This window comes from Thamnophis elegans, chromosome 2 (assembly GCF_009769535.1).
Source record: "Thamnophis elegans isolate rThaEle1 chromosome 2, rThaEle1.pri, whole genome shotgun sequence".
Classification (NCBI taxonomy): Eukaryota; Metazoa; Chordata; class Lepidosauria; order Squamata; family Colubridae; genus Thamnophis; species Thamnophis elegans.
In genome coordinates this window covers 168,102,667-168,129,216 of record NC_045542.1, presented here as the reverse complement: position 1 = coordinate 168,129,216, position 26,550 = coordinate 168,102,667, and the positions used below count along the sequence as shown (strand labels likewise).

General features: G+C 45.5%; 1 protein-coding gene across 1 annotated transcript; it reads left to right on the top strand.

Moving 5' to 3' along the window:
- Positions 1-422: 422 nt before the first annotated feature.
- On the top strand, positions 423-24,015 carry LOC116502849 (major histocompatibility complex class I-related gene protein-like). Its single transcript, XM_032208806.1, has 7 exons — positions 423-696; positions 6,958-7,197; positions 9,642-9,917; positions 13,484-13,771; positions 15,593-15,664; positions 21,142-21,287; positions 22,390-24,015. The coding sequence occupies exons 1-7, from the start codon at positions 624-626 to the stop codon at positions 22,552-22,554; spliced, it is 1,260 nt and encodes a 419-aa protein (XP_032064697.1). The 5' UTR covers positions 423-623; the 3' UTR covers positions 22,555-24,015.
- The last annotated feature ends 2,535 nt before the right edge of the window (positions 24,016-26,550 follow it).

Genomic DNA, 26,550 nt, shown 5'->3' with positions numbered 1-26,550 from the left:
TAACCCTATCCCTATCCCTATCCCTATCCCTATCCCTATCATTATCCCTGTCCCTATCCCTATCCCTATCCCTATCATATCTATCTATCTATCTATCTATCTATCTATCTATCTATCTATCTATCTATCTATCTATCTATCTATCTATCTATCTATCATCTATCTATCTATCATCTATCTATCTATCTCTCTATCCCTATCCCTATCCCTATCCCTATCCCTATCATTATCCCTGTCCCTGTCCCTGTCCCTATCATATCTATCTATCTATCTATCTATCTATCTATCTATCTATCTATCTATCTATCTATCTATCTATCTATCTATCTATCTATCTATCTATCATCTCTATCCCTATCCCTATCCCTATCCCTATCATTATCCCTATCCCTATCCCTATCCCTATCCCTATCCCTATCCCTATCCCTATCCCTATCCCTATCCCTATCCCTATCCCTATCCTATGAAGGATTGTTGCCTGTACAAATGGGAAGAAGTGCTTTTTAGGCAGCGTGGGGTTTGGCTGCTGGATTGGCAGGGCGGAGCTCGGTAAGAGCCGGTAGTGGGGCGGAGTGAAAGCATGTCAGTTGGAAGACGCCAATGTCCGGGTGGTTTAGAAGAAAATGCGGCTATGCCCGGCGTGCCTCTTGGTCCTGGGGGCGGCGCTGGGGGTTTCTGTGCCGGGGGGCTGTTGCGGTGAGTATATGGGTGGGAAGCAGAAAGGGAGGGGGAGCGCATGTGTCCTGGGCTATGTGTCCCCTCTTCTCCCAAGCCGCTTCCTTCTCATGTGCTTCGCTGAGCCGCGTTTAAAACCTGCTCGCCTTTTAGTTGGAATCGATCCCCATTTTTTTTTCTGAGAAAGTGAAAGGAGAATGTTGGGAACGCGGAAAGTTGGGGTGGGGGCTGCTACGGGCGAGTTCCCGGAAGGGGGAGGGGAGTAAACAGCAAGGGGGTGCGTGATCTTCCGGGGTCTCTTACCCCCCCCTCCGTCCCAAACTCCTTCGTGCTTCGCTTAAGTCTTTCTTTTCCCATCGGTTCGCGTTTAATTACTTAAGTTATCCAGTTAGTTTACTTTGTCATTGCCCCTCCTACAAGGGAATTAAACGCCATCTTCCGTGTACATTGTAACTATAAAAAATAAAACACACACCCTTCACATTCTATACCATTGCATTCATATTTCACTATCCAGTAGAATTCAGTATAGTTACTGCTCTGGGATAGAAGCTGCTTTTCAGCCTGTTTGTCCTTGTTTTTATTGTCCTGTACAGTCTGCCAGATGGTAATAGTTAAAAAAGAAGTTTGCATTTTTGAGAAAAGCGAAAGTGAACAGTGAATGTGCAGAGTGGGGGGGGGGGGACTGTTGCAGCGACTTCCTGGAAGGATTGGAGACCTCGGGCAGTGGGGGTGGATGGAGGGGGGAAGCATAAGGGGGCGCGTGTCCTGCCAGGGTTTCTCTCTCTCATTCTTGCCCCTCCCTCCCCCTCCCTCCCCAACTCCGTTCTTTCCCGCTTCGCTGAGTCTCGTTTAAAGACTTTTGATGGTGTTTTCTTGTAATCAGCTCGCCTTTGTGTTTCTTATCAAAGGGAGTGAACGTGAAATAACCACTCTATAAAGCCTTAGTAAGACCACACCTAGAATACTTCATCCAGTTTTGGTCACCACACTATAAAAAAGATGTTGAGACTCTAGAAAAAGTGCAGAGAAGAGCAACCAGGATGATTCGGGGACTGGAGGCTAGAACGGTTGCAGGAACTGGGCCTGGCTAGTCTAGTGAAGAGAAGGACCAGGGGAGATAGGAGAGTAGTGTTTCAGTATTTGAGGAACTGCCACAGAGAGGAAGGGGTCAAGCTACTTTCCAAAGCACTTGAAGGCCAGACAAGGAATAGTGGATGGAAACTGACCAAGGAGAGATTCAACCTAGAAATAAGAACAGAACAATCCGCCAATGGAACAGCTTAGAGTTGTGGGAGTTTCATCACTGGAGGCTTTCAAGAAGAGATTGGGCTGTCACCTGTCAGAAGTGGTGTAGGGCAGTGGTCACCTGCAGACCACTGGTGGTCTGGGAGAAAATTTTAGCGGTCCGCAGAAAAATTATTTGCATTTTTATATTGCACTAAATAATATTTATCTTTAAAAAAAATCATATTAGTGGTCTGTGGGATTTAAAATTATGAATTTAGTGGTCCCTGAGGTCCGAAAGCTTGGTGACCCCTAGGATCTTCTGCTTGGGGGGTGGGGTGGGGTTGGACTAGATGACCTACAATGTCCCTTTCAACTATAACTGTATCCTGCCTCACCTCTTCCCCTCAAATCGAACTCCACCCCCATCAGAAAACCTCACTGTGGCCTGAGGGGGGGGAGTGTTGCTTTGCTGGGGAGACAGTGAGGTCTCTCACTCTAAACAAGGAAGCTTTAGGAGAATTGGAGGGAATTCAATTCGGCAGTTCAATTCTCACTGGGCTCAACGTTGACTCCGACTTCCATCCTTACCTGGTGGGTAAAATGAGAATCCAGATTGTTGAGAGCAACATGCCGACTCTGTAAACCTTAGAGAAGGCTGTAAATCACCATGAAGCGGTATATAAGTGTAACAGGTATTGCTATTGCTAATAGAAGGGGAACTCATCAGATTTGCAGATAAGCTGGCAGGAATAGCCAACACCCCAGAAGACAAGCTCAGAATCCAAAATGCATTTTGATAGACTTGAACAATGGGCCCCATCCAATGACATGACATGACATTTAATATGGAGAAAAACATGGTTTTACACTTGGGAGGGTAAGGTACAAGTACCAAAGGTACAAGTACAGATTAGGCGAAACCGGGCTCAAAAACAGTAACTATAAGGGGGACCTTGGAGTCTTAGTGGACTATCGCTTAAACATGAGCCAGCGGTGTGCAGCAGCCATCAAAAAAGCCAATACAATCCTGAGTTGTACAAACAGAGGCATAGAATCAAAATCACGTGAAGTCTTAGTACCGCGTTATAAAACCTTAGTAAGGCCACACTTGGAATACGGCATCCAGTTTTGGTCACCACATTACAAAAAAGATGTTGAGACTTTGGCAACTGAGATGATTAAAGGCCTGGAGACTAAAAGATATGAAGAATGGTTGCAGCCTTTGGGTTTGGCCAGTCTAGAGAAAAGAAGGACTAGAGGGGGCATGATAGCAGGATCTCAGTATTTGAGGAGCTGCCATGAAGAAGACGGGGTCAATTTATTCTCCAAAGCACCAGAGGGCAGGACAAGAAACAATGGATGGAAACTAATCAAGGACAGTGGAATTAAGGAGAAACTTCCTAACAGTGAGGCCAATTAACCAGTGGAACAGCTTGCCTTCAGAAATCATTGAAGGAGTTAAGTGATAATACAATTATGTTGGGAAATAGATTAATAACGATACAATGAAAGACTGAGATATATGTTATATTTATGCTGATAAATAAATAAAGGGAGACTAGTATAGATCTATTTCAAGCTATTTAGCTCTCATCAGCTAGCCACACCCTTGTGGCTGATGAGAGCTAAATAGCTTGAAATAGATCTATACTAGTCTCCAAAATATTGGGTTTCTGTCTGGATGGTCTCTTGTGACGAGCCGAAGACAGAGAGTGGAAGTGTGACCTTCCTCCCATATTTGGGCATACCAGGGGTTGTGACTTTAAATATACATACATACATACATACATACATACATACATACATACATACATATATATATATATATATATATATACACACATACACACACACACACACACATACACATATATATGAATTGAATAATTTAGAATTTTTTGTTTTAAAATGGATAAGGATAATAATGAATTTATGTATACTTGATAGAGGATTGGTGATATAAGTATAACCCTAAGTATATATTATAAAGATATCCTGCTGTTGATAAATAATTTTAATAAGGGAGTAATCAAAAATTGGTATATATATGAAGTGAGTATTTAGAATACCTTGTTGAAAAATGAAGCAATAACATTTTTGTTTCAATGTATGATGTACAAGGACAATAATGAACATAAGCATACTCGATGGATGATTCTTGGTATTATACATAATTGAAAATAGTGATATATAAATATAAATGGTAAATTCTTTATACTGTAAAAATATTCAGAATGGGATAAGTGATTATATAAAGGTATATTGTTATTAAATAGACAATCAAGAATGTAAGGGAATTAGGTTTATTGAAAAGAAAGAAATATTAATCGTAATTGAATATATATTGTACAATGAAAGTGAGGTATTTAGTTATATTAGACAGAAAATCTGTGATTGTATAAATGTAATTGAGAATATGGATGCAAAAACACTTGTAACCAAACGACAAGCTGTATGTAATGGCTGAGAATTTTTTTTATGTTGTTTTTCTTTTATGTTTAAAAAAAAATTCCAAAAAAAAGAGAAAAAAATCATGGGCGCTACATCATTGGGGTTTTTTAAGAAAAGACTGGACAGTCATTTGATTGAGATGGTATAGGATCTCCTACTTGAGCAGGCGGCTGGACTAGAAGACCACCAAGGTCCTTCCAGCTCTATTCTGATTCTAATTCTGAATCTTGACTCCCTGTGATTAACGGGGGGGGGGGGTGGGGGGTGGTGGTGGTGGTTTACAATTGAGGTCAGATTACCACCAGCTGGCTGGGAATCCCCTTCCCCCAGAGTAATGTGGGGTGGGGTGGGGAGCTCCTTAACCAGATATGGGCCTGCCCATATATTTTGAAAGTCAGTCAACAGATGCAGAAGCTTTCTCCTTGTGTTGAAAGGAATAAACCTTCCCAAGCAGATATGAAAGCTAGCTGCCCACTTGTTACAAGGGAAGTGTCAGGCTTGTAGTTATGTTCCTTTTAGGATCTTTGGCCTGCCACACTTTCTATTATTTCACTAGGCTGTTTCATTAGTGTAGTAATTGGGATGAGGGAATAGAAAGTAGTAGTATGGTGGAATGTGTTGTTGTCATTCTTTTCTAGAAGCCCAAGGTCATCTTTTGTCTCCACCACTGTTCCCTCTAAGGTGCGCGATTGCGCGGCCGCTCACATGGCTGCAATACCCCGCGCAGTAGTTTCTAATTGCTGCGCAGAGGCACGTGAGGCACGTTAGGTATCTGGACATGAACTACAGAGCGATCGCAATCAAAACCTCCTCCAGCTAAACCTTTTCTACTGCAGTACATTAGACTGCCCGACTTCAGGATTCTCTAATCAGTGTAGGTTGAAAAGAAAAAAGGGAAAGGGGAGCTTAAAGATTTAAAACACTGGAGCAAATGCTTCAGAGGCAACAACAGTTTTCACGGGTAATTAGAACAGTCAGAGAGCCCTGCCTGGAGTTTTGCTCCCCCCCCCGCCCCCCAACTTCAGACCTGCTGCGAGATCGGGTAATTTGCTATTGCCTGGGCTGGCTCTCCCCGGTTACATTTAGCAACAATGTAGCTCTTTTGAGCTCTTTTTCTCCCTCCTCGCTTCTCGGGGCTCCACCAATGGGGGAGCAAAGCCCAGCGCCAGGCTTTGGGCTAACGCAGGGGTCTGCAAAGTTGGCTGTTTTAAGACTGGTGGACTTCAACTCTCAAAATTCTGGAAGTTGAAGTCCACCAGTCTTAAAAGAGCCAACTTTGCAGATCCCTTGGCTAACATGATTGATGCCCTCGGAGTTGGAAAGAGGCGAGAGAGCCCGGTCACATGAGTCATGACACGACATCAGCTTTGTGACCACATTGCTGAGTAATAAAAATTCCAGTCCCACGTTGTAACGAAGGAGTACCTATATTTGATAACTCATTGGGATTTTCAAAGTCATTGAGAATATTTTTGCTTTTAATCTAATTAAACTTCCTATCTGTCAGTTTAAAACAGTGATTTCCATAGAGCAAACTAAAACCACTACTTTATAAACAAAAGGAATGTGTTTTTTTCTCTTATTTGGTTATGGTAGAGCCATTTTAACAATCTATTTATATTTGCAAGTAGTATGCAGTTTAGAAATTAGTTTTGCAGTAGTAGTAGGTTACTGAAACCCTCTGTACAGAGAGGAGCAAATTCCCACAAATTTTTAAACAATCAACAAGCATTGTTGAACATGCAGGCAATAAATCCTTGAGTTTACAAATTAACGATGGAAGAAAACTCTTAGATGTGAATGAGACTTTAATTGTGGTGATTTTAATAATTTTACTCATTTAAAATAGCAAATTGCATATAATACATTCACAGAAGCATACAGTGTATAGACAACTTTTGCAATTGAATGTTAACTCATTAAAATGAAGTATATCAAGTGAAATTCATTAAAATGAAGTATATCAAACATTTACTATTTTAATATTAGTGGTATTAAGTGCCATTTATATATTCATTTCAAAGCTCTTTTTTATTTAATCCAAAATGAATTTGAAAAGATAATTGTAATAATTGATAAACCCTAACCCTATAGGTACATCATCAGTCAGTGCTGATGTCAAAACGTAAAGCTGGAGTAAATGTTGTTACGAAGAAAAAGTGCAGCTGGAAGTTTAAACTAGAATGGTTGGGACTCAGGCATGAAAACGTGCCGTTCAAACACTATACTTTTCCGCCCACACTGAAAAAAAATTAGAGGGTCTCCACACCTCTGCACTGACCGGGACCACCTGGGTGGAGATACCAGCATGGGAGAAGAAGATTGAACCATGTGATGGATTTATGAGTGTGGGGATGAGATCATGAACTTTCAACTGGGTGGAATCCCAGGAAGTTTTTCAGATTTGAGATTCCACAGATGGTTGCGAACATGTCTGTCTTGTTAAATTGGAACTTTAAGGATAGCTCTGCCTTGGACTCTGATTTAATTCTGCATGATATTTGGAATGCTGACAGGAGGACTTTTCTGTATGACAGTAAAATTTTGGAGGGGCTGAAACTGCAGTACAGACCCCTTAATTCTGCTCTTCTCCCTTCCCAGGCTCACACTCTCTGCATTATTTCTACCTGCGACTACTAGAGCCCAGCCAGGAGCTCCCTCCGTCCTTCATTAGGGGCTACCTGAATGACCAGCCCATCAGTTGCTATGACAGTCTTGCCAGGAGAGGGGAATCTCTGGTATCCTGGATGGAGGAAGTGGAGAAGGAGACCTTTCTGTCCCTTGACTGGGTCTTCAGGAGTGAGCTGGAGAAGTTGTCAAGACTCAACCACCCAACAAACGGTGAGCAGAAGCTGGGCCACATTTGATGTCCAGGTTAGATGTCCTTTATGGCAAAGCACAGGTGGTATTTAGGCAATTTGGACTGGATCAGGTGAACCAATCGTGGAAATTTGACCTGGTTCAGAGAACCGGTAAATACCACCTCTGGCTGGCCCTGCCCGCCCGGCCACTGCTTGCCCCTTCATTCCACACACTCTCTCGCCACTTGCCCCGCCCCACCTGCTCAACCCACCCCACCATGCCCAGTCACTCCTCACCTCCTATGCAGCACACTGGGTCCTTGCTTGCGCACCTGAATTCTCTGCTCTGCGATTTGCCTTTCTAAGCTGCCTTCCCACGCGGTACCTGCACCCCAACTAAGCAGCCCTGATCTGCCTGCTTACAAGTAAGCTAGCTGCCCCCCAGTCTCTGCCACTCTTCGCCTACTCCCTTCCACATAGCCCACAGCCCTGCCATGCTTCCCTGCCTTCCCGGCAACCACCATGGCCAGGCCCACTGCCCATGCTCACCTAGAGAACCCACACAGGCCTCAAACTATACCCTCCCCCACCTGAGCCGAAGCAATTTACCAGGCCTGTAGCCTGCTGCTCTCGGCCGAAGGGCCGTGGATGGGGTCAGTGCAGATCGGGAGGATCCTTTCCTCCGGGTGGGATAAACAGGGGAAAGAGAGATTGGTCAGATGAGGACAAGGCTCCTTGCCTGAGATTCCTTAATGAAGAGGAGAGGGCCTGAGGAGAGGAATACAGGTAGACCTTCTTACAACAGTTTGTTTTGTGACCGTTGTTAAGATATTTAAAATTTAATAGCTGCAGCAGTGGATGGTTGGAAGAGCCCACCATTATAGCTCATTGGTTAAAGAGAGCTGACTGTCACGTTTCCAAAAGATGCCCTAATTTATTCATGAGTCTCGAGCCAAGTTTCAAAAGAAATCCAGTCATTTATTTGGAACACCATTTCGGCAATACCTCAATGCCGTCAGATCTAACCTCTCTTAAGGTATGGCTGAACTTTGCCCTTGTTTCTCCTCTCCCCTCAGTCTGTGTCATAAATCACATTCTCCAACAAGGTGCATGCCTTGCAAGCCTGCTGTAGTAAGCTGAGATCAGATTTGGGTGGAATGTGCTCCCCCCCATTCATCACCATGGCAACTCGATGACAGACATGCAAATGCTTTATCACTGCCTGAGGGAATCTGAGCTGTGATTGCTTGCTGTGGGACTAAAGGGGGAGTTTCCTGGTTTTCTGTCTTTTTGCTCTGTGTGTCCTATATGCTCTCTGTGATTTGCTTGACAATTTTTGTGCTGTACAGGTAGTTCCTCGACTTATCACCACAACTGAGTCCCAAATTTATGCTACTAAATAAAAACATGTGTTAAGTGCATGTTGCCCCATTTTGCGACTTTTCTCGCCAGACATGTTGAGTGAATCACTGCAGTTCTTCAATGAATAACCCGGCTGTTAAGTGAATCTGGATTCCCCATGGACGCTGCTTGCCAGAAGGCGCAAAAAGGGATCATGTGACCCTGGGACACTGTGGGGGTTATAAATGGGAGTCAATTGTCAAGGGTCCGAATATAAATCATTTGACTGTGGGGATGCAGCAATAGTCAGAGGTGTGAAAAATGGTGTTAGGTCACTTTTTTCAATGCCATTGTAACTTTTCGAATAGAGTAACAGAGTTGGAAGGGACCTTGGAGCTCTTCTAGTCCAACCCCCTGCTTAGGCAGGAAACAGACAAATGGCTGTCCAACCTCTATCCAATCTCTTCTTAAAGACTTCCAGTGTTGGAGCATTCACAACTTCAGGAGGCAGGTTGTTCCATTGATTAATTGTTCTAACTGTCAGGATATTTTTCCTTAGTCAGGATATTTCTCCTTAGTTCTAGGTTGCTTCTCTCCTTGATTAGTTTCCACTCATTGCTTCTTGTTCTACCCTCAGGTGACTTAGAAAATAGTTTGACTCCCTCTTCTTTGTGGCAACCCCTGAGATATTGGAACACTGCTATCATGTCTCCCCTAGTCCTTCTTTGCATTAAACTAGAAATACCCAGTTCCTGCAACCGTTGTTCATGTTTTAGTCTCCAGGCCCCTAATCATCTTTGTTGCTCTTCTCTGCACTCTTTCTAGAGTCTCCACATCTTTTCTACATCGTGGCGACCAAAACTGAATGCCGTATTCCAAGTGTGGCCTTACCAAGGCATTATAAAGTGGTATTAACACTTCATGTGAACTTGATTCTATCTCTCTGTTTATGCAGCCTAGAACTCTGTTGGCTTTTTGGGCAGCTGCTGTAGACTGCTGGCTCATATTTAAATGGTAGTCCATTTTAATTTAATTCAAATTAATTTAAATATGACCATTTGAATGGTCACTAAGTGAACTGTTGTAAGTCAAGGACAACCTGTACCTTCTCATTTTCCACCACTACCCCTGGATCTCTTTCAGGGCTTCATACCTGGCAGGTGATTTTGGGCTGTGAGCTCCGGGAAGATGGGAACAAAGGTGGAGTTTTCCGCTATGGCTACAATGGGGTGAACTTCATCAGCTTTCAGAAGGAGACCCTCACCTGGGTGGCAGCTCAGCCCCAGGCCAGGAAGGTCAAGGAGAAGTGGGAGGAGGATCCAGGGTGGTCCCAGGAAAATAAAGTCTACCTGGAGAAGACCTGCATTGTGTGGCTGCAGAGATACCTGTCCTACAGAAAGAAGGCTCTGAGGAAGGCAGGTGAGTAGCCAAATGCCCCCCTCTCCCCATACAGCAAATTTTCTTTTGGTTTCTTTGTCTCCCCTTCTGTATATAGGTAGGGACCACAATACAATCCAACAATTTCAATTAATAAGCAAGGCATTTGTCAATGAGTTTTGCCCCATTTAATAGCTGGAGCAGTGAAGAGTTGGACAATTAGTAAGACCCCACCATTATAGTTCAATTCACTGTTGAATTGAATTGAATTGAATTGATAGCTCATTGGTTAAAGAGAGCTGTCCATTGCATGAAGGAATCTGAGGCTGTGATTGGTTGCTGTGGGAGTAAAGGTGGAGTTTCCTGGTTTCCTCTCTTTTTGTTCTGTGTGTCCTGTATGCTCTCTGTGATTTACCTGACAATCTTTTTGCTGTACAGGTAGTTACTCGACTTATGACCACAACTACCATATTTTTCAGAGTATAAGATGCACTAGAGCAGTGATAGTCAACCTGGTCCCTACCACCCACTAGTGGGCGTTCCAGCTTTCATGGTAGGTGGTAGGGCTTTGTTGTAACTCTGCTTTATACATTTTATAAAGTAAAGTTACTTCCCTACTTTATAAATCACCATTACTGTGGAACCGGTGGGCGGTTAGAAAATTTTACTACTAACAGAGATACAAAAGTGGGCAGTAGGTATAAAAAGGTTGACTACCCCTGCACTAGAGTATAAGACGCACCAAGGTTTTGAAGAGGCATTTTTTTAAAAAAGTAGGTAGGTAGGTAGGTGTTGTGGCACAGCAGGAGCCGTTGGAGCTGCCAATGGACTCCGATAGCGAGGAACCCTATGAGTCTGCTATGGAAGATGTGGAGGATTCTGGGCAGGGTTCTGACTCAGAGCAGGGACCAGAGAGGCTGGTTGGCGACCAGGAGGCGCCTGAGGCATGGAGCAGTGGGGAAGATCAAAGGGAGTTTGTCCCTGATGCTAGGCAATGGAGGGCAGAGAAACAGAGGCAGCAGTTACGGAGACAGACTCATAAGAGATAATCAAGCCCAGGTGGTTGTGGCTTGGCCCCTCCCAAGAGAGTATATAAGAAGAGACTTTGGGAGGAGTCATTTTGCAGGACACAACAATTCATAGTAATCTGGAGAACTCCTTGTCTGGTCTGCATTGTGTTCCCGTGTCTGTTGGAGTCTGGGTTGCTGCCAACTTCTTGCCAGTGAGTCGTGTCTGGGCTTTCAGCCAACAGGATTATAATTGCTGTGAATAAAGAGTGGCAAACAGCTAAGCCTGTGTCTGCATTCATTACCAGATGGAGGGAGGGCAGAACAGGTAGGTAGGTAGGTAGAGGAATAGAGAGGGAGAGAAAGAGAGAAAAATACAGTAGGTAGGTAGGGAGAGAGAAAGAATAGTTAGGTAGGTAGGTAGATAAAGGGACAGAGAAAGAGTGAAATAAAGAGAGAGAGAGAAATACAGTAGGTAGGTAGGGAGAGAGTGTGTGTAGGTAGGTAAGTAGGTAGAGGGATAGAGAGAGAGAGAAAAAAATACAGTAGATAGGTAGGCGTTTCTGCTGGCACAGCACTTGATCAATGTAATTCTCATCAATCAGTTAAAGAGCTTTCCAAAAGGAAAAAAAAAGTTTTTGCACTCTGCAAACTTCCCAAAAATGGCCCAGTTTTCACGAAAATGGATCCGTTTTTTTCCTCCAAAATAGCAATAGCAATAGCAGTTAGACTTATATACCGCTTCATAGGGCTTTCAGCTCTCTCTAAGCGGTTTTCAGAGTCAGCATATTGCCCCCAACAACAATCCGGGTCCTCATTTTACCCACCTCGGAAGGATGGAAGGCTGAGTCAACCCTGAGCTGGTGAGATTTGAACAGCCGAACTGCAGAACTGCAGTCAGCTGAAGTAGCCTGCAGTGCTGCATTTAACCACTGCGCCACCTTGGCTCTTGTCGAGGCATGAATAGCCTTGGGGGGGGGGGCTTACAGAGTGCTCCGGTGGGGGGCAAAAACAAGCAAAAAATGACCCATTTTTTGCATATTTCTGCCCTTCCCAGCCCCCAGGAGCTCTCCGAAAGCCTTCTAAAAGCTATGCACGGCCATTTTGGTGAAGGGGGTGGGGTTTCGGAAGGCAAAAAATGCTGTATTCAGTGTATAAGACGCATCCAGATTTTCAGCCTCTTTTTTGAGGAAAAAAGGTGCGTCTTATACTCCAAAAAATACAGTAAGTCCCAAATTTATGCTGCTTAAATGAACTTTTCTTGCCACACATGTTAAGTGAATCACTGCAGTTCTTCAATGAGTAACCTGGTTGTTAAGTGAATCTGACTTCCCTGTGGATGCTGCTTGTCAGAAGGTCGCAAAAGGAGATCATGTGACCCTGGGACATTGCTGCTGTCATAAATGGGAATCAATAGAATCCAAAAATTTCAATTACTAAGCAAGGCAGTTGTCGATGAGTTTTGCCCCATTTTATGATCTTTTGGCCACAATTGTGAAGCGAATCACTGCTGTCGTTAAGTGGACCATGCCTAACCATAAGCGCTAAACTGCCGACTTTTCTGATTGACAAACTCAGCATCTTAGCCACTGAGCCACCACGTCCCTATTCAGAGTATTCAGACTACTGTAGGATAATGGGCGAAATAATTTTCAATGCTCCCTAAAATAAGTTTATCTAAGAGAAAACAAGAAAACCTATTAAGTAAGAAATGAAGGCTAAGATCCATTTGCATTTCCATGAGGAAATCTTGTAAAGCAGAAGAAATTGTAATTCTCACATCCTGCATTTTGGGACTGAACTAAAGGGTCTATCACTATTCGCCATGGCCAACTCGCCATGACCAATTCACCACAGCCAACTTACCACGGCCAACTCGCTGCATGACAACTTGCCACAACCAATTCGGCGCAGGATAACTCACTGTGGGACAAGAGTTAGACTAATATCAAAGAAATGGTGGAATAGAATCATTAAAGAAAGGATGGAAAAGGGAGGGACAGAATGAAATGTGAATGGCAAAAATTAAAATCATCTTTATTTGTTGTAAATAATTCAATAGAATTGTTAAATTGTGCAGCAGCAGGTTGTCCTGTGTTGAGTTGGCTGTGTTGAGTTGGCAATGGTAAGTTGTACCACAGTGAATTGGCCGTGGTGAGTTATTGTGCAATGACTTGGTTGCGGTAAGTTGTCCCGCAGTAAGTTAGCCATGGTGACTCATCCCTCAATGAGTTGGCTGTGTTGCGTTGTCCTGTGGTAAGTTGGCTGGTGTGAGTTGGCCATGGTGGGTTGGCCATGATGGGTTGGCTGTGGCAAGTTGTCCCATTCCCAAACCGAAAGATGAGGCTGTTCCTGAATACATTGTTTGTGATGTCAAAACTGAATCAAACCCTGAGCATTACAATTATTTATGTCAGTGTGAGAACTTCATCCAAACTTCTGTGCATCCCTTTCAAAAATTGAATGTAAAGAGCTTTGAGGGTCCCATAGGCTCAGGAGAAGAGAAGGAGCAATGGGAGAGGATGACCAGTTAAGGTCTTCGCTGTTATTAAATTACTTGGCCAGAAAATCCCAGGAACCCTGTTGTTGCTGTTTTTGCAGAACCCCCAGTGGGGAAGGTGACTCACAAACTGGTTGATAACAGCCTGGAGGTCCTCATCTGCCAGGCCTATGGCTTCTATCCCAAGGAGATCCAGGCCATCTGGACCAGGGATGGAGAGAACTGGGAACAAGAGACCTTCCGTAGAACTGTGGCCCCCAACTCAGATGGGACTTATTATGTCTGGATCAGCATTGAGATCGATCCCAAGGAGAGGGATCGTTTTAGCTGTCACCTGGAACATGATGCCTTGCAGGAGCCACTGGTCTTGGCCTGCCAGGAGGAAACAGGTGAGAGGCTGAGTGATTATGACATGTAGACGTATCTGTGGAGATTCTCAACCATCTGGGTCATGGTTGTCCCAAAGGTGCTTTTCAAAAGGCATCTGGGCTTTCTTAGGCACCTTTGGGACCTGTAGAAATAGATACTCCAGCAATGCTGGAAAGTGCAGGGATGTTACATTTCCTGCTGTATCATCTCAAGGTGGAGAACAGGAAGTATCATCCTGCATTTAGTGATAGGAGAGAAGTGATTTTTGACAGGGCGGGGGGCTGGATGGAAGTGGGAATTTGAGGACAAAGGTATGAAGATATGATAGGGTAGGGTGGAACAGGATAGGATAGGTTGGCCTAGCCTAGCTTAGTTTATCTTATCTTAGTTTATCTTACCTTAGTTTATCTTAGCTTAGTTTATCTTAGTTTGTCTTATTTTATTTTATCTTATCTTAGTTTAGCTTGTTGTTGTTGTTAGCTGTGAAGCCATATCCAACCCATTGTGACCCCCATGGACAATATACCTCCAGGCCTTCCTGTCCTCTACCATCCTCTGGAGTCCATTTAAGCTCATACCGACTGCTTCCGTGACTCCATCCAGCCACCTCCTTCTCTGCTGTCCCCTTCTTCTTTTGCCCTCTGTCATTCCCAGCATTAAGCTCTTCTGTTAGTCCTTCCTTCTCATTAGGTGGCCAAAGTACTTGAGTTTCATCTTCAGGATCTGGCCTTCTAAAGAGCAGTCAGGGTTGATCTTCTCTAGTAGGTTAGGGCAGGGCAGGGTTGGTATAGTATACAGGTAGTCTGGGACTTAAGAATGGTCATTTAACAGCCACATGAAATCACAACAGCCCCAGAAGTGGTGCCTTATGGCCTGTAAATCGCTTTTGGTTGTCATAAGATGTTGCAACGCAGAGAGGGAGGGAGAAAAAGAGAGAGGGGGAAAGAAAGAAAAAGAAGAAAGTAAAAGAAAGTAAAAGAGAAAAAGAAAAATGAAGGAAGGCAGGAAAGAAAAAGAAAGAGAGAGAGAGAAAGAAAAAAAAGAAAGAAAGAGAGAGAAAGAAAGAAAGAAAGAAAGAAAGGTCACTTTACTGTTTTTTCGGGGTTCTACAGGACTCCCTGTTATCTGTGTGAAGATGTTTCCCAGAAAATTGTTTTATAACTTTTATATTATGAAACATTGTTTTATATTATGAAACATTATTTCATAATATATCTAAACTATGAAGCTGAAACAATGTTTGCTTTCTGGGAGGATTATCTGATAAGGGCCCTTTTGCCACATTTCCTTAAACTGATTTCTTGACTTAGGCTCAAGTCTTCCTTATCTGACTGCTGCCTTGATTGTGGTTCTTCCTTCTGCCCCTCAAGGCCTTTTCTTCAGCCTTCTGCAACCCCCAGGAAGTGCCCCCACCTGAAGGAAGTCCCTCCCCTCCAAGGCTGCAGGGGTCAGACGGAATGGCCTTGAAGGAGGAAGGCTTCCTTCAGCTGAGGGCAATTCCTAGAGGCCAGTGCAGCTTGAGAAATGCTTGCATTGCTCAGCACCTCCAGGGAACTCAGGATCTCAGGAGCCATGATGTTAAAGTGGTTAAAGTGCAATACTGCAGGCTACTTCTGCTGACTGCCGGTTGCCAGCAGTTTGGCAGATTGAATCTCACCAGGCTCAAGGTTGACTCAGCCATCCATCCTTCCGAAGTGGGTAAAATGAGGACCCAGACTGTTGGGGAACAATAGGCTGACTCCGTAAACTGCTTAGAGAGGGTTGTATAGCACTGTGAAGCGGTATATAAGTCTAATGCTATTACTATCTGTCTAATCGAAACCATGTTTCTCTTTCTTTAGCTACAGGGTGGCTGATTCCGGTGGGAATTGTAGCAGTCTTAATCTTGGGAGCTGTGATTCTCTTCCTGAGATGTAAGTGAAACAAACACAGCTGCTGACACCTCCCACCCCCACTCCTAGGTTTTTCTGTGTTGGCTGAGCTGGTGTGGATGAGAGAGAGTTTCACCCATCAGCTCCACAAGTCCTTTCCCCACAAACAGCACTTTGAACATGTGGGTCGAAAGGAGGAGGAAACTATGCAGCCATTTATCCATTTCCTGTAAGTCTCCAAATGGCCCACATTCCTGTTTGGGAAGGAGCCTCTTTGGCCTCAGTCGACTTACTCCAGAGGAGAAAAGATCAGGGGCTCAGGAATCAAGGAAAAGTCCAACAAATGATCTGGGAAGCACTAGAAAATCCATAATCCTGCCCCTGAAGAAGATCATTGCGCTGCCCCACTCACTCATTCTCTATCACACACATACTGTAAGTGCGGCTTAGGGATTTTATGACTGTTCCCCAGCAATTCCCTTCACCCAGCCTCAGAACTGTCCCAAATAATGCCACCCACAAGCAGACCGATTAGTCTGCAATGGCCAATAGTCCATAAAACAATGGAAAGTTGCTCCAACATATAAGTCCACCAAACAAACTTACACCCACCAGGCCAAACTGAAATACAGCCCCAAGAGCTCACTTGCAAAGAGAAGTTCAGAGTCTCCAAGGCACAAACTCAAACAGGAAGCATGAGGAATAAACATACATCCAGAACCCAATCTTGTTCCCAGCAATGCCTCCCTCTGCCTGCTGGTGCAGCCCATCAAGATGGGCGGGGCCTTCTCCTGAATAATCTGGCAGATCTCTGTTGCTCTTGTCTTTTCTCTGCTTTGTGTACTCTCGGATCCACAACAGAAGGCAGCTCCTCCTCCTCTTCACTGACCCTCTGCTCCTGCAAGCTGTCCTCAGCTGAAGCCACCTATCTTTTGGGTGGATGTTCAGAGTCATTAATTAACCCAGTTGCTGATGTGCCAGGAATGAGCTCATCACCTGACCTCCAAGAAGTAGGGCTAATGGGTGTGGAGCCATCTTGGAACTGCTGAAAAGACTGTCAGATGATGGAGATAGATGATGTCGTATTCCTCCTCCTCTGTTGAGAGAGGGCTTTCAGGTTTTTTTAAAAAACAGTTTATTTATACAATTTTTCTTAACATATATAGTATGTGCTTTTTGAACAGCATGTTGTCTGAGTCAGTTTGCTTCCATAATAGTATTTTTCCAGTTTCTAATTTCTACCTCTATTATCCAACCATTGGTAAAACAAGTCCCATGTTTCAAAATATTCGGTATTTTCTTTTTCTTTTATCTTTAATCTCAAACCAGTCCATTTCTGCACAGTCTAGTTTTTAATTCTTCTGTAGGTCTTTCCTCATTTTTCCAGTGCTGTGCAAATATAATTCTTGCTGTCAAGACATGTCATGTCAAACATATATTTCATCTCAGCAGGATTTAACAAAGATCAAAAACAAAACACAGGAGGAGGACAGCCTCTCTAAGCGGTTTACAGAATAAGCATATTGTCCCCAACAATCTGGCTCTTATCGGGAACATCTTTGCTGGCCAGCTTTGAATGGCTTCAGCTGTGGTGGAAAAACAGAACTGTGGGGTCCCATCAGAGTGTTCTGATCTAGGCTTCCCCAAAAAGGACGAGGCAGGTTCCTGGTCCGGACAAAACCTTTTTTATTAAACGAGTGTGAATTCCTCTCATTCACATTCAGCAAAGGCCTGGCAAACAGTCTTTCAAAGGTGAATTTATGACCACAGACCTTATCTAGTTTGGAAAGCTGCCATGTACTGTAAATATTTTCCAAATGCAGTGCTGTGCAGGGAAAGACTTGGCACAGAATCTCTAAGATCCACGGACAGATCTTCACACTCCTGAAATGGATCTAATGACCAAAGGAAGAAATTGTTTCCTGCAAAAGCCCACTCCCCTTTTGCTCCTCTTATTTCCTATGGGAGGGGACATTCACTGTCCATCTGTGGCTTTACTCCCTAGTTGACCCTTGTTCTTTTCTTCTGGCAGCTCTGAGCATGTGCATACTGGGAACAGGGTCCAGCTGTTTCTCTGCCTCACTGCTATCTAGCTCTGAAGGCAGTTGAGAACTGCCAGATGGCCTTGGCCCCATCTCTGCCTCCAATGCAGAGCCCTTGTCTGAGCCTTCCACAGCCTCCAGGACTGGCCCATGTTCTTCCCCACCCTCCTTACTGTCTGATTCTGCTGCCAGCTCTGCTGGCCGCTGGTGGACCATAGCATAAAGTTGCAATAGCAGCAAGGATAATTTCAGCAATTACTTCTGAATAATACCCAGGAATGTTCTAGACCGATTAGATCCCACAGATTAGGCCTCTTCCGAATTCCATCCGCCGGCCAATGTCGACTGGCGACTACTCGGAGGAGAGCCTTCTCTGTGGCTGCTCCGACCCTCTGGAACGAACTCCCCGTGGAGATTCGAACCCTCACCACCCTCCAGGCCTTCTGCAAAGCCCTTAAAACCTGGCTGTTCCGACAGGCCTGGGGCTAAAGAACTGTTGCCCCCGCCTCGAATTGGTATGACTGTTGTGTTTTAATTATGCATTGTTTTTTATGTCATTTAAATTCTTGTTTGTATCCCCCTTCCCTGGTTGAGTTGTGAGCTGCCCTGAGTCCCCTTCGGGGAAAAGGGCGGCATATAACGGTGAACGGTTCGGTGAACGCTCTGATGGGGCGCAGGAGTTCATGGCTTCCATGACAGCCATGGGCTTGACCCAGGTAATTCGGGGCCCAACCCATGCAGCGGGTCACATGCTCGACCTCGTATTCCTCTCGGAGCAGTGGATGTGTGATCTTGGTCTGAGGGGTAATGAGATCATACCCCTGTCATGGTCAGACCACTGCCTACTGAGGCTTGACTTCCGGAGGCCAAACCCCCACCGTAGGGAGGAGGAACCGACCAGGTGGTTCCGCCCCAGGCGACTTATGGACCCGTTGAGGTTCCAGACGGAGCTTGGGGTCATTCCTGATACTCTCGCCCACAGTTCGGCGGAGACTCTGGTTGCCGCCTGGCATTCGGTGGCGGCGGAGTCTCTTGATCGGATTGCGCCACTACGGCCCCTCCGGGTCAGTAGATCCCAGAGGCCTCCTTGGTTTACCGAGGAGCTCCGGGAGAGGAAACGCCGGAGGAGATGCCTAGAGTACCTGTGGAGGTCCGATAAGTCCGAGGCGAACTGAGCGCTTCTAACTACCTGCACCAAGGACTATGTCCGAGCATTAAGAACTGCCAAAAGATCATACATTTCTGCCTTGGTTGCGTCCGCCGAGTCACGCCCAGCCGCCCTGTTTAGGATAACCCGCTCCCTCCTTAACAGGAGGGATGCGGGAGACCCCTTGCAGGGTAGGGCTGAGGACTATGCTCAATTCTTGGCGGACAAAGTAGCTCGGTTTCGGTCGGACTTGGACTCCACCGCAGTAGATCCAGCCGAGACACAGGAGGACCACTTGGCAAATCATCTCTGGGTTGAGTTCCAGGATGTTGCCTCTGGGGATGTGGACAAGGCCATTCGAGCTGTAAGTGCCTCCACCTGTATTCTGGACCCGTGTCCCTCCTGGCTGGTTGCCAACAGCAGGGAGGTGACACATGGCTGGATCCAGGCAGTCGTGACCGCCTCCCTTCGGGAGGGGCACTTCCCCGCCGTACTTAAAACGGCGGTGGTGAGACCCCTCCTGAAGAAACCATCCTTGGATCCAGCCATTTTAAACAACTTCCGTCCTGTCTCCAACCTCCCCTTTATCGGGAAGGTTGTTGAGAAGGTGGTGGCCTTCCAGCTTCAACGGGCCTTGGAGGAAGCTAGTTATCTTGACCCCTTCCAGTCTGGCTTCAGACCTGGTTACAGCACAGAAACCGCTTTGGTCGCATTGACCGATGATCTCTGGAGGGCCAGAGATGGAGGCTATGCGTCCATCCTGGTTCTCCTTGACCTCTCAGCGGCTTTCGATACCATCGACCATGGTATCCTTCTGCGACGACTGCGGGAGGTGGGAGTGGGAGGCACTATTTTACAGTGGTTCTCCTCCTACCTCTCGGACAGGTCGCAGTCGGTGTTGGTCGGGGGGCAGAGATCGTCCCTGAGGCCCCTAACATGTGGGGTGCCGCAGGGTTCGGTCTTATCCCCCCTACTATTTAACATATACATGAAACCGCTGGGCGAGATCATTCGGAGGCACGGGATAAAATACCACCAATATGCGGACGATACGCAACTGTATCTGTCCGCCCCGTGCCAACTCAATGAAGCGGTGGACGTGATGAACCAGGGTCTAGAGGCCGTTAAGAACTGGATGAGCGCTAACAAACTGGTACTCAACCCGGACAAGACCGAGTGGCTGTTGTGCTTCCCTCCCAATAATTTGGCTAATGTACCAACACTTAGGCTGGGGGGTCAAATTTTATACCCCTCAGATAGGGTCCGCAACTTAGGAGTCCTCCTGGACCCACAGCTGACTTTTGACCACCAGCTGTCAGCTGTGACCAGGGGGGCATTTGCCCAGGTTCGCCTGGTCCGCCAGTTGCGGCCCTACCTAGACCGGGAGGCTCTCACAACAGTCACTCGAGCCCTTGTGATCTCTAGGCTGGAATACTGCAATGGGCTCTACATGGGGTTGCCCTTGAAGTGCATCCGGCGACTACAGTTAGTCCAGAATGCAGCCGCGCGAGTGATAGTGGGCGCACCGCGGTTCGCCCACGTTACACCCGTCCTCCGCGAGCTGCACTGGCTACCTGTTGGTCTCCGGGTGCGCTTCAGGGTACTGATGACCACCTTTAAAGCACTCCATGGTAGTGGATCTGGGTACTTGAGAGACCGCCTTCTGCCGATTACCTCCCTTCGACCAATTAGATCGCACAGACTGGGCCTCCTCCGAATCCCATCTGCCAGTCAATGCCGACTGGCGACCACACGGAGGAGAGCCTTTTCTGTTGCAGCTCCGACCCTGTGGAACGATCTCCCCGTTGAGATCCGTACCCTCACCACCATCCAGACCTTCCGCGCAGCCCTCAAGATCTGGCTCTCCCAGCAGGCCTGGGGATAGGTTCCCAATTCACCCGCCCGAGTGTTTGATTGCTGAACGAAAGTTGTGTTTTATTATATTTCTTTGTTCACATTTTGTTTTGTTTTTTGATACTGCACCCCCCTCCCTTGTGATTGTAAGCCGCCCTGAGTCCCCTCAGGGAAAAGGGCGGCCTATAAATTTTAATAAATGACTTAAAATGACTTAAAAAATATAAATAAAATCAACATCAACATCAACATTTTCCATTTTCTCATGGTCAGTGCCTCTTGACAAGCTAGCCATTTTTCCTTGGTCCATAATAAAGTGATAAAAGTACTAATGCATCTTTCTCGGGATGCCTGGTTATAATCCAGGCAGTTATACCACCTGGGCCTTCTGACGGTCTTAGCGTGAATCCTTCTCTATTTGAGGCAGGAATTGCTACTTCCAAAATTAACCAGCTATCCTCTCTCTTTGCCATCAGACTGGAGACGTAGGACAATTCTCTATCAGGAAGCAATGGCTTTGCAAGGCGACTTTCCTTTAGAGAGAGTTTGTTTTTTCTCTGCTGACACACGCGATAATGAGATTCAATCAGAACCGATGCTCCAATCTGAAGTAACCACGGAGGTGAGTTTGATTGTTGTTGAAGTCTGTGTAAGATGTAAAACTCTGGGCTTGGGAAATACCCAAGAGCCAAGGCCATTGAAGGGTTGGGTGGGCAACATTCATCCCCAAAGTCTTTGTAAGAAGGGATTGTGGGCTGCTTGGGGCTTTTCTGGGGCTCAGTCCCTCCTGCTGGAGATCCTGTGATTGCCTGCTCTGCAGGGAAGAGCCAGCCCAGCTCAGCTTCTTGCACCCATCAGCTCCGAGGGAGGAGAATGAGATGGGGAAGAAGTCAGGAATAGGAGCTGGGGGGGGGGGGATGAGGGATTTCTGTCCAAGGAGGACTGGGAGGGAGGGAGAGAAGGGATGGGAGGATGGAAAAACAAAGTGTGGGAGGGGGCATCTATGGAAACGATCCTGGTGACTTTCTTTAGAAGGGGGGTTAGAAACAGATCCTGGAGAACATGAGCTGCAGAGGTAAGCTTTGCGAGTTGGGTGCCGTAAGAAAGAAAAAAGAAAGAAAGAAAGAAAGAAAGAAAGAAAGAAAGAAAGAAGAAAGAAAAAGGAAAGAAAGGAAGGAAGGAAGGAAAGAAAGAGGGAGGGACAGACAGACAGACAATAGAAAGATGGATGGATGGATAGACAGAGAAGATAGACAAATAGATAGACAGACAGACAGACAGAAGATAGATATGGATGATAGACAAGAGATGATAGAATGTGATAGATAGATAGATAGATAGATAGATAGATAGATAGATAGATAGATAGATAGATAGATAATATATAAAACATAGACGATAGAATGTGATAGATGATAGATAATGATAGATATTAGGTAGATGATAGATGATAAATGATAGCTAGATAGCTAGATGATATAGATAGCTGATACATGATACATGATAGAGTGTGATAGATACATAGATGATAGATAGATAGATAGAGGAAGGAAGGAAGGAAGGAAGGAAGGAAGGAAGGAAGGAAGGAAGGAAGGAAGGAAATGAAACTTGGGGGAGTATCCCCTCCCACCTATATCAGGAGCTGTTTGTATCAAGCCTCTTTGGTTGCACCACATTGCCGGTACAAACTGTGGTTTTGATGTTTTCATTTTCTCTCTTTGCAGGACGGGACATCCAATGAATGGTTGAGGCGCCAGTGGTTAGCATTGCGCAAGCGAGAAGGGAAGGAACAGGGGCCCAAAAAGTCTTCGTCATGGGCTGGGGAGTCGGAGACCCTGGATAGTGAAGTGTCAAGATTGAATCAGCTATCATGGCCCAAAAAAGAGTAATAAGTGGTCCTGGATGCATTCTGAAAGATAAACAGAGCATGGCTACCTCTGATGAAGGAAGAGGGCTAGCAACTTCAATCAGCCTCCAGCCTGCTTCTTCTTCATATTTGTAGCCAAGCCTTGGAAAGGAAAGAGATCCAGGAAACCTTCCCCTTCCCCACCTTTTTCCCTCCTCTTGAAATGTTTACATTGTCAGTATTTGGTGCTGATGCTGCTCTTGAGAGTGGGTGGAAGAGAGAGGTCAAAAGGAGAGAGATGCGAGTGGGTAATGTAGCATGCCAGGTGCAATAGAAGGAACCGAGGAAGGTGGAGACACTCAGGTTGGCTCAGAAGAGGAATTCCGATGCTAAGAGTGGAGAGACACTTGAACTCTGCTGGTGCTGCGCCTTAAAAGGTCTCCTCTATCCCTCTGGGGACCCGGCACTCTTTATGTAGGACTCCACATAATGACCAACATGATCATTTAACAACCTCAACTGGGAGAGCTGGATTGTTGTCATTGAATGAAGGATTCTGTTACGATATTGAATTTAGTAGCTGGAACAGTAAAGTGTACAATAGGCCAGAACCTCTTCAGAGCTGAAGTTCAAGAAAGTCCAGTTGCATCTTGAAAAAGCGCCTTTGGGACAACCATGACCTGGATGATTGAGAATCTTCATAGACAATAGTCCAGAACACGCGATTTTAGTTGATTAATTAGCGGGTGCTGACTCATGCATGAGGCAATCAATGCTGTAATTGGTTGTTGTGGATGTATTTGTTTGCTTGATTATCCATAGTATTCTCAGACGACTTATCCAACCTCAAAGTTCAAAAGCTTCCCTATAGTAAGTACCCTTCCTATACAAAGTTCCTCTCAAAATGAAAGAAACTTGGAATTCAAGAGTGTAATTCTCAGGGCTTGCTTTAGGTCAGAATCAATCCACATGTGTTTCTCATACATCAGTCAAGAGTGACATGAAATACCTCTCAGGCTTCTTGTTATTAGCCTCAAAGCTGAGAGATGGTCATTTTGAAAAGACAATCTGTGGGACTCCATTGCCCCATTTTTGAGGATTCTTAAGACCAAGAGAGGAAGTGAGGTGACTGGAGAAGATGTTCCCATGGTGTCCTTTTTGTTGTTGTTACTGTTATAGTTACAACTCTAAGTCACACCCTTGGCACATCCCAGATGGATTGCTGTAATGGGCTCTACATGAGGGTTCCTTTGAAGGGTATCCAGCAATTTCATCTAATGTAAAATGTAGTGACACAAGCACTTGTGTATGCATCTGGATCAGTATATTACACCTCTGCTTTTTGAGCCACGTACCTTATCAGTTAGCTTCCAGGTTGAATTCAAGGTATTAATAATGACCTATAAAGCCTTCCATTGCAGGGTTGGATTATTTGAGGAACTACCATATTTCCCTGAAAATAAGACAGGGTCTTATTTTCTTTTGACCCCTGAAATAAGAGCTTGGCCTTATTTTCGGGGAGATCTTATTATTTTTGAGGTGTAGGGGGCGGCGAGCGTGATCACCTCATGGCTGCTGCTGTCTTGCAATATTTTCAGGGAGGGCTTATTTTTTGGGGAGGGCTTATTTTAGCACATGCGCTCAAAAGCCCCATTGGGCTTATTATCTGGGAAAGTCTTATTTTCAAGGAAACAGGGTATCTCTTCCCAGTATCCATCATTATCCATCCCATCAGGTTCACTGGGTTATTGGGTCCCATCCACTAAGAAATGTCATCTGACAGGACCCAGGATGAGAGTTTTTCCTGCTGAAGAACCCATCTTCTGGAACATTTGTGTCACTTGAGGCCAGACTGGTCCTAACCTTATCGGTCTTCTGGAAAGACCTCAAGACATGGATTTGCCAACTGGCCTGAGCATCTGGTAGTGGCATCCAGCCTAACAAATGTTGTACTGGTAATGAGATTGTAACTTTGTGATTTTATTTAGGGTTTTAATAATTCTTATTGTTTTAATTATCTTGTTATATGCTTTTTTTCTTAGTACAGTTTTAATTCTAAGCACTTAATTTTAAGTGGTGGTTCAGTAACTTAATGATGCTGGAAATGGTCTTTGTTTCAGTGGTTTGAGTCCTAACACTGCGTAACAGGATGAGCTCCCATCACTTGCCTCAGCTTCTGCCCACCTAGCAGTTCGAAAGCGTGTTCCATGCAAGTAGATAAATAGGTTGGGAAATGAGCCGTCGTTTTTGGGAAATGATCAGAATCCTGCCAGCAGTGAACCTTCTTGGTTGCAGTGCCAATTTGTGAGGAGGTTTGAATGGAAGGAGAGAGCCTCAGATGCTGCTGCAGGAAAGTCTGTCTTTCTGGTACAAAGCTACCTCGCCCTCTTGTGGCACACCTTGGGAAGTGCGCGAGCATCAACCAAACAGCTAGCAAACAGGCAGCCAAATACTATTCTGCACTAGCATTGTTGTCTCTTGGCTAATGTAACATCGTCATATGTGAAATAAATAAACAGATGAAAACTCTGTAAACCACCCCAAGTCATTTATAATGGAGGTTGGATCTATTTAAACAGAATAAAGACATTTATAAAGAAATGTCATTTTGGATCTAGAAGTAGTTGATTTCTGTCTTGCATGCTTCAATTGCCAGAGTTTCTGAGCCAACATTTTGGTTGCTAAGCAAGAGAGTTGTTAAGTGAGTTTCACCACATTTTACAAGTTGGCCATGCCCATCCAGTCACATGACTGCCAAGTCACTCCCACTCGGTCACATGGCTGGGAAGACATGCCCACTGAGTCACATGGCCAGCAAGCCACTCCTACAAAGCAAGCCACATCCACAGAAGAGGTTCTAAAAAATTTTGAAACCTACCACTGCTCTGTACTGTAGACACTAAATGCGGGTCTCCTCCAGATAGAATGCCTGGCTCTGGAAATCCCTCTGACCCATGTTGCCCTTCCACCTGACCATTTGCTTTGGAGCACAACTGCCACCCAAGAGAAGCGCTGCTCCTTCCACCTGATGTGGTCCCAATCCTGTAGCCATAATGTCAATAATCCTGATGGTGTCCCTCCTTCTCTCAGCCACTGAACCTCTGCAAAATGCAGCCTTGAAAAAGATGCAGTGGGGGAGGGGAGGGTCCAATTCCCAGAGGTGGGAGCAAGGCTGAATCAGACCCGTGATTGGCCAGGCAGAGAATGCACGTGTAATGATGAAGGGAGATTGCCGCCACAGATCTGCAGGGGAGGAAACCAAATTTGGAGGGGGGGGGTTCGCTCTTAGGTGGGGTTTTTTGGAGGGAAAGATGGAGATCCCCACCACCACCACTGATGAGTTGTCCAGCAGCCAACCCCCTCTGGATGGGGGCTTTCTTTTGGGCAAAAGAGAAAGCAGCACAAACCTTTAGGAGCTTCCTGTGTGAGGAATGCAAGATCAGGAGTCCACCTGGTGCAACTAGCTGCTTCTCTGACTTCCGAGACAGTGATGTCTCTAAGACACGCAGAACTCCCACTTTCAGAAAAGATGCTAAGTGAGGAGCAAGAACAGAACAGAACAGAACAACTGAATTGGAAGGGACCTTTCCCAACCAAAGTGGTACCTATTTATCTACTTGCATGGAACGTGCTTTCGAACTGCTAGCTGGACAGAAGCTGAGGTGAGTGACGGGAGCTCATCCTGTTACACAAGTCTTCTAGTCTACCCCCCTGCTCAAGCAGGAAAAAATATACCAGTGATGGCTAACCCCTTTGTCGTCGCGTGCAAAAAGTGCATGTGTGACAGTGTGCGTGTGCACCCACAGCCATAATGCAATGTGTGCGCCCCATCCCCATGCATGTTTGCATGATCCCCCCCACAATCCCCCTCCCTCCACACATGTGTCCCTCCCTCCTCACCCATTTTTGGCTTCCAGGTTGGTGCAGGTGGCTTTCCAGGATGAAAACGGGTCTCATGCACCCCCTTGCGCCCTGTTTTGGGCTCGGAAGGTCTCCTGTACCAACCTGGAAGCCAAAATGGGGCATGGGAGCACTGCGT

What these genes read in the sequence shown, in the direction of transcription:
- LOC116502849 (XM_032208806.1), top strand. Translation starts at nt 624, where the DNA reads ATGCGGCTATGCCCGGCGTGCCTCTTGGTCCTGGGGGCGGCGCTGGGG. An exon ending in ACTCAACCACCCAACAAACG is followed by an intron (nt 7,198 to 9,641) that starts GTGAGCAGAAGC and finishes GATCTCTTTCAG; the next exon opens with GGCTTCATACCTGGCAGGTG. An exon ending in GAAGGCTCTGAGGAAGGCAG is followed by an intron (nt 9,918 to 13,483) that starts GTGAGTAGCCAA and finishes CTGTTTTTGCAG; the next exon opens with AACCCCCAGTGGGGAAGGTG.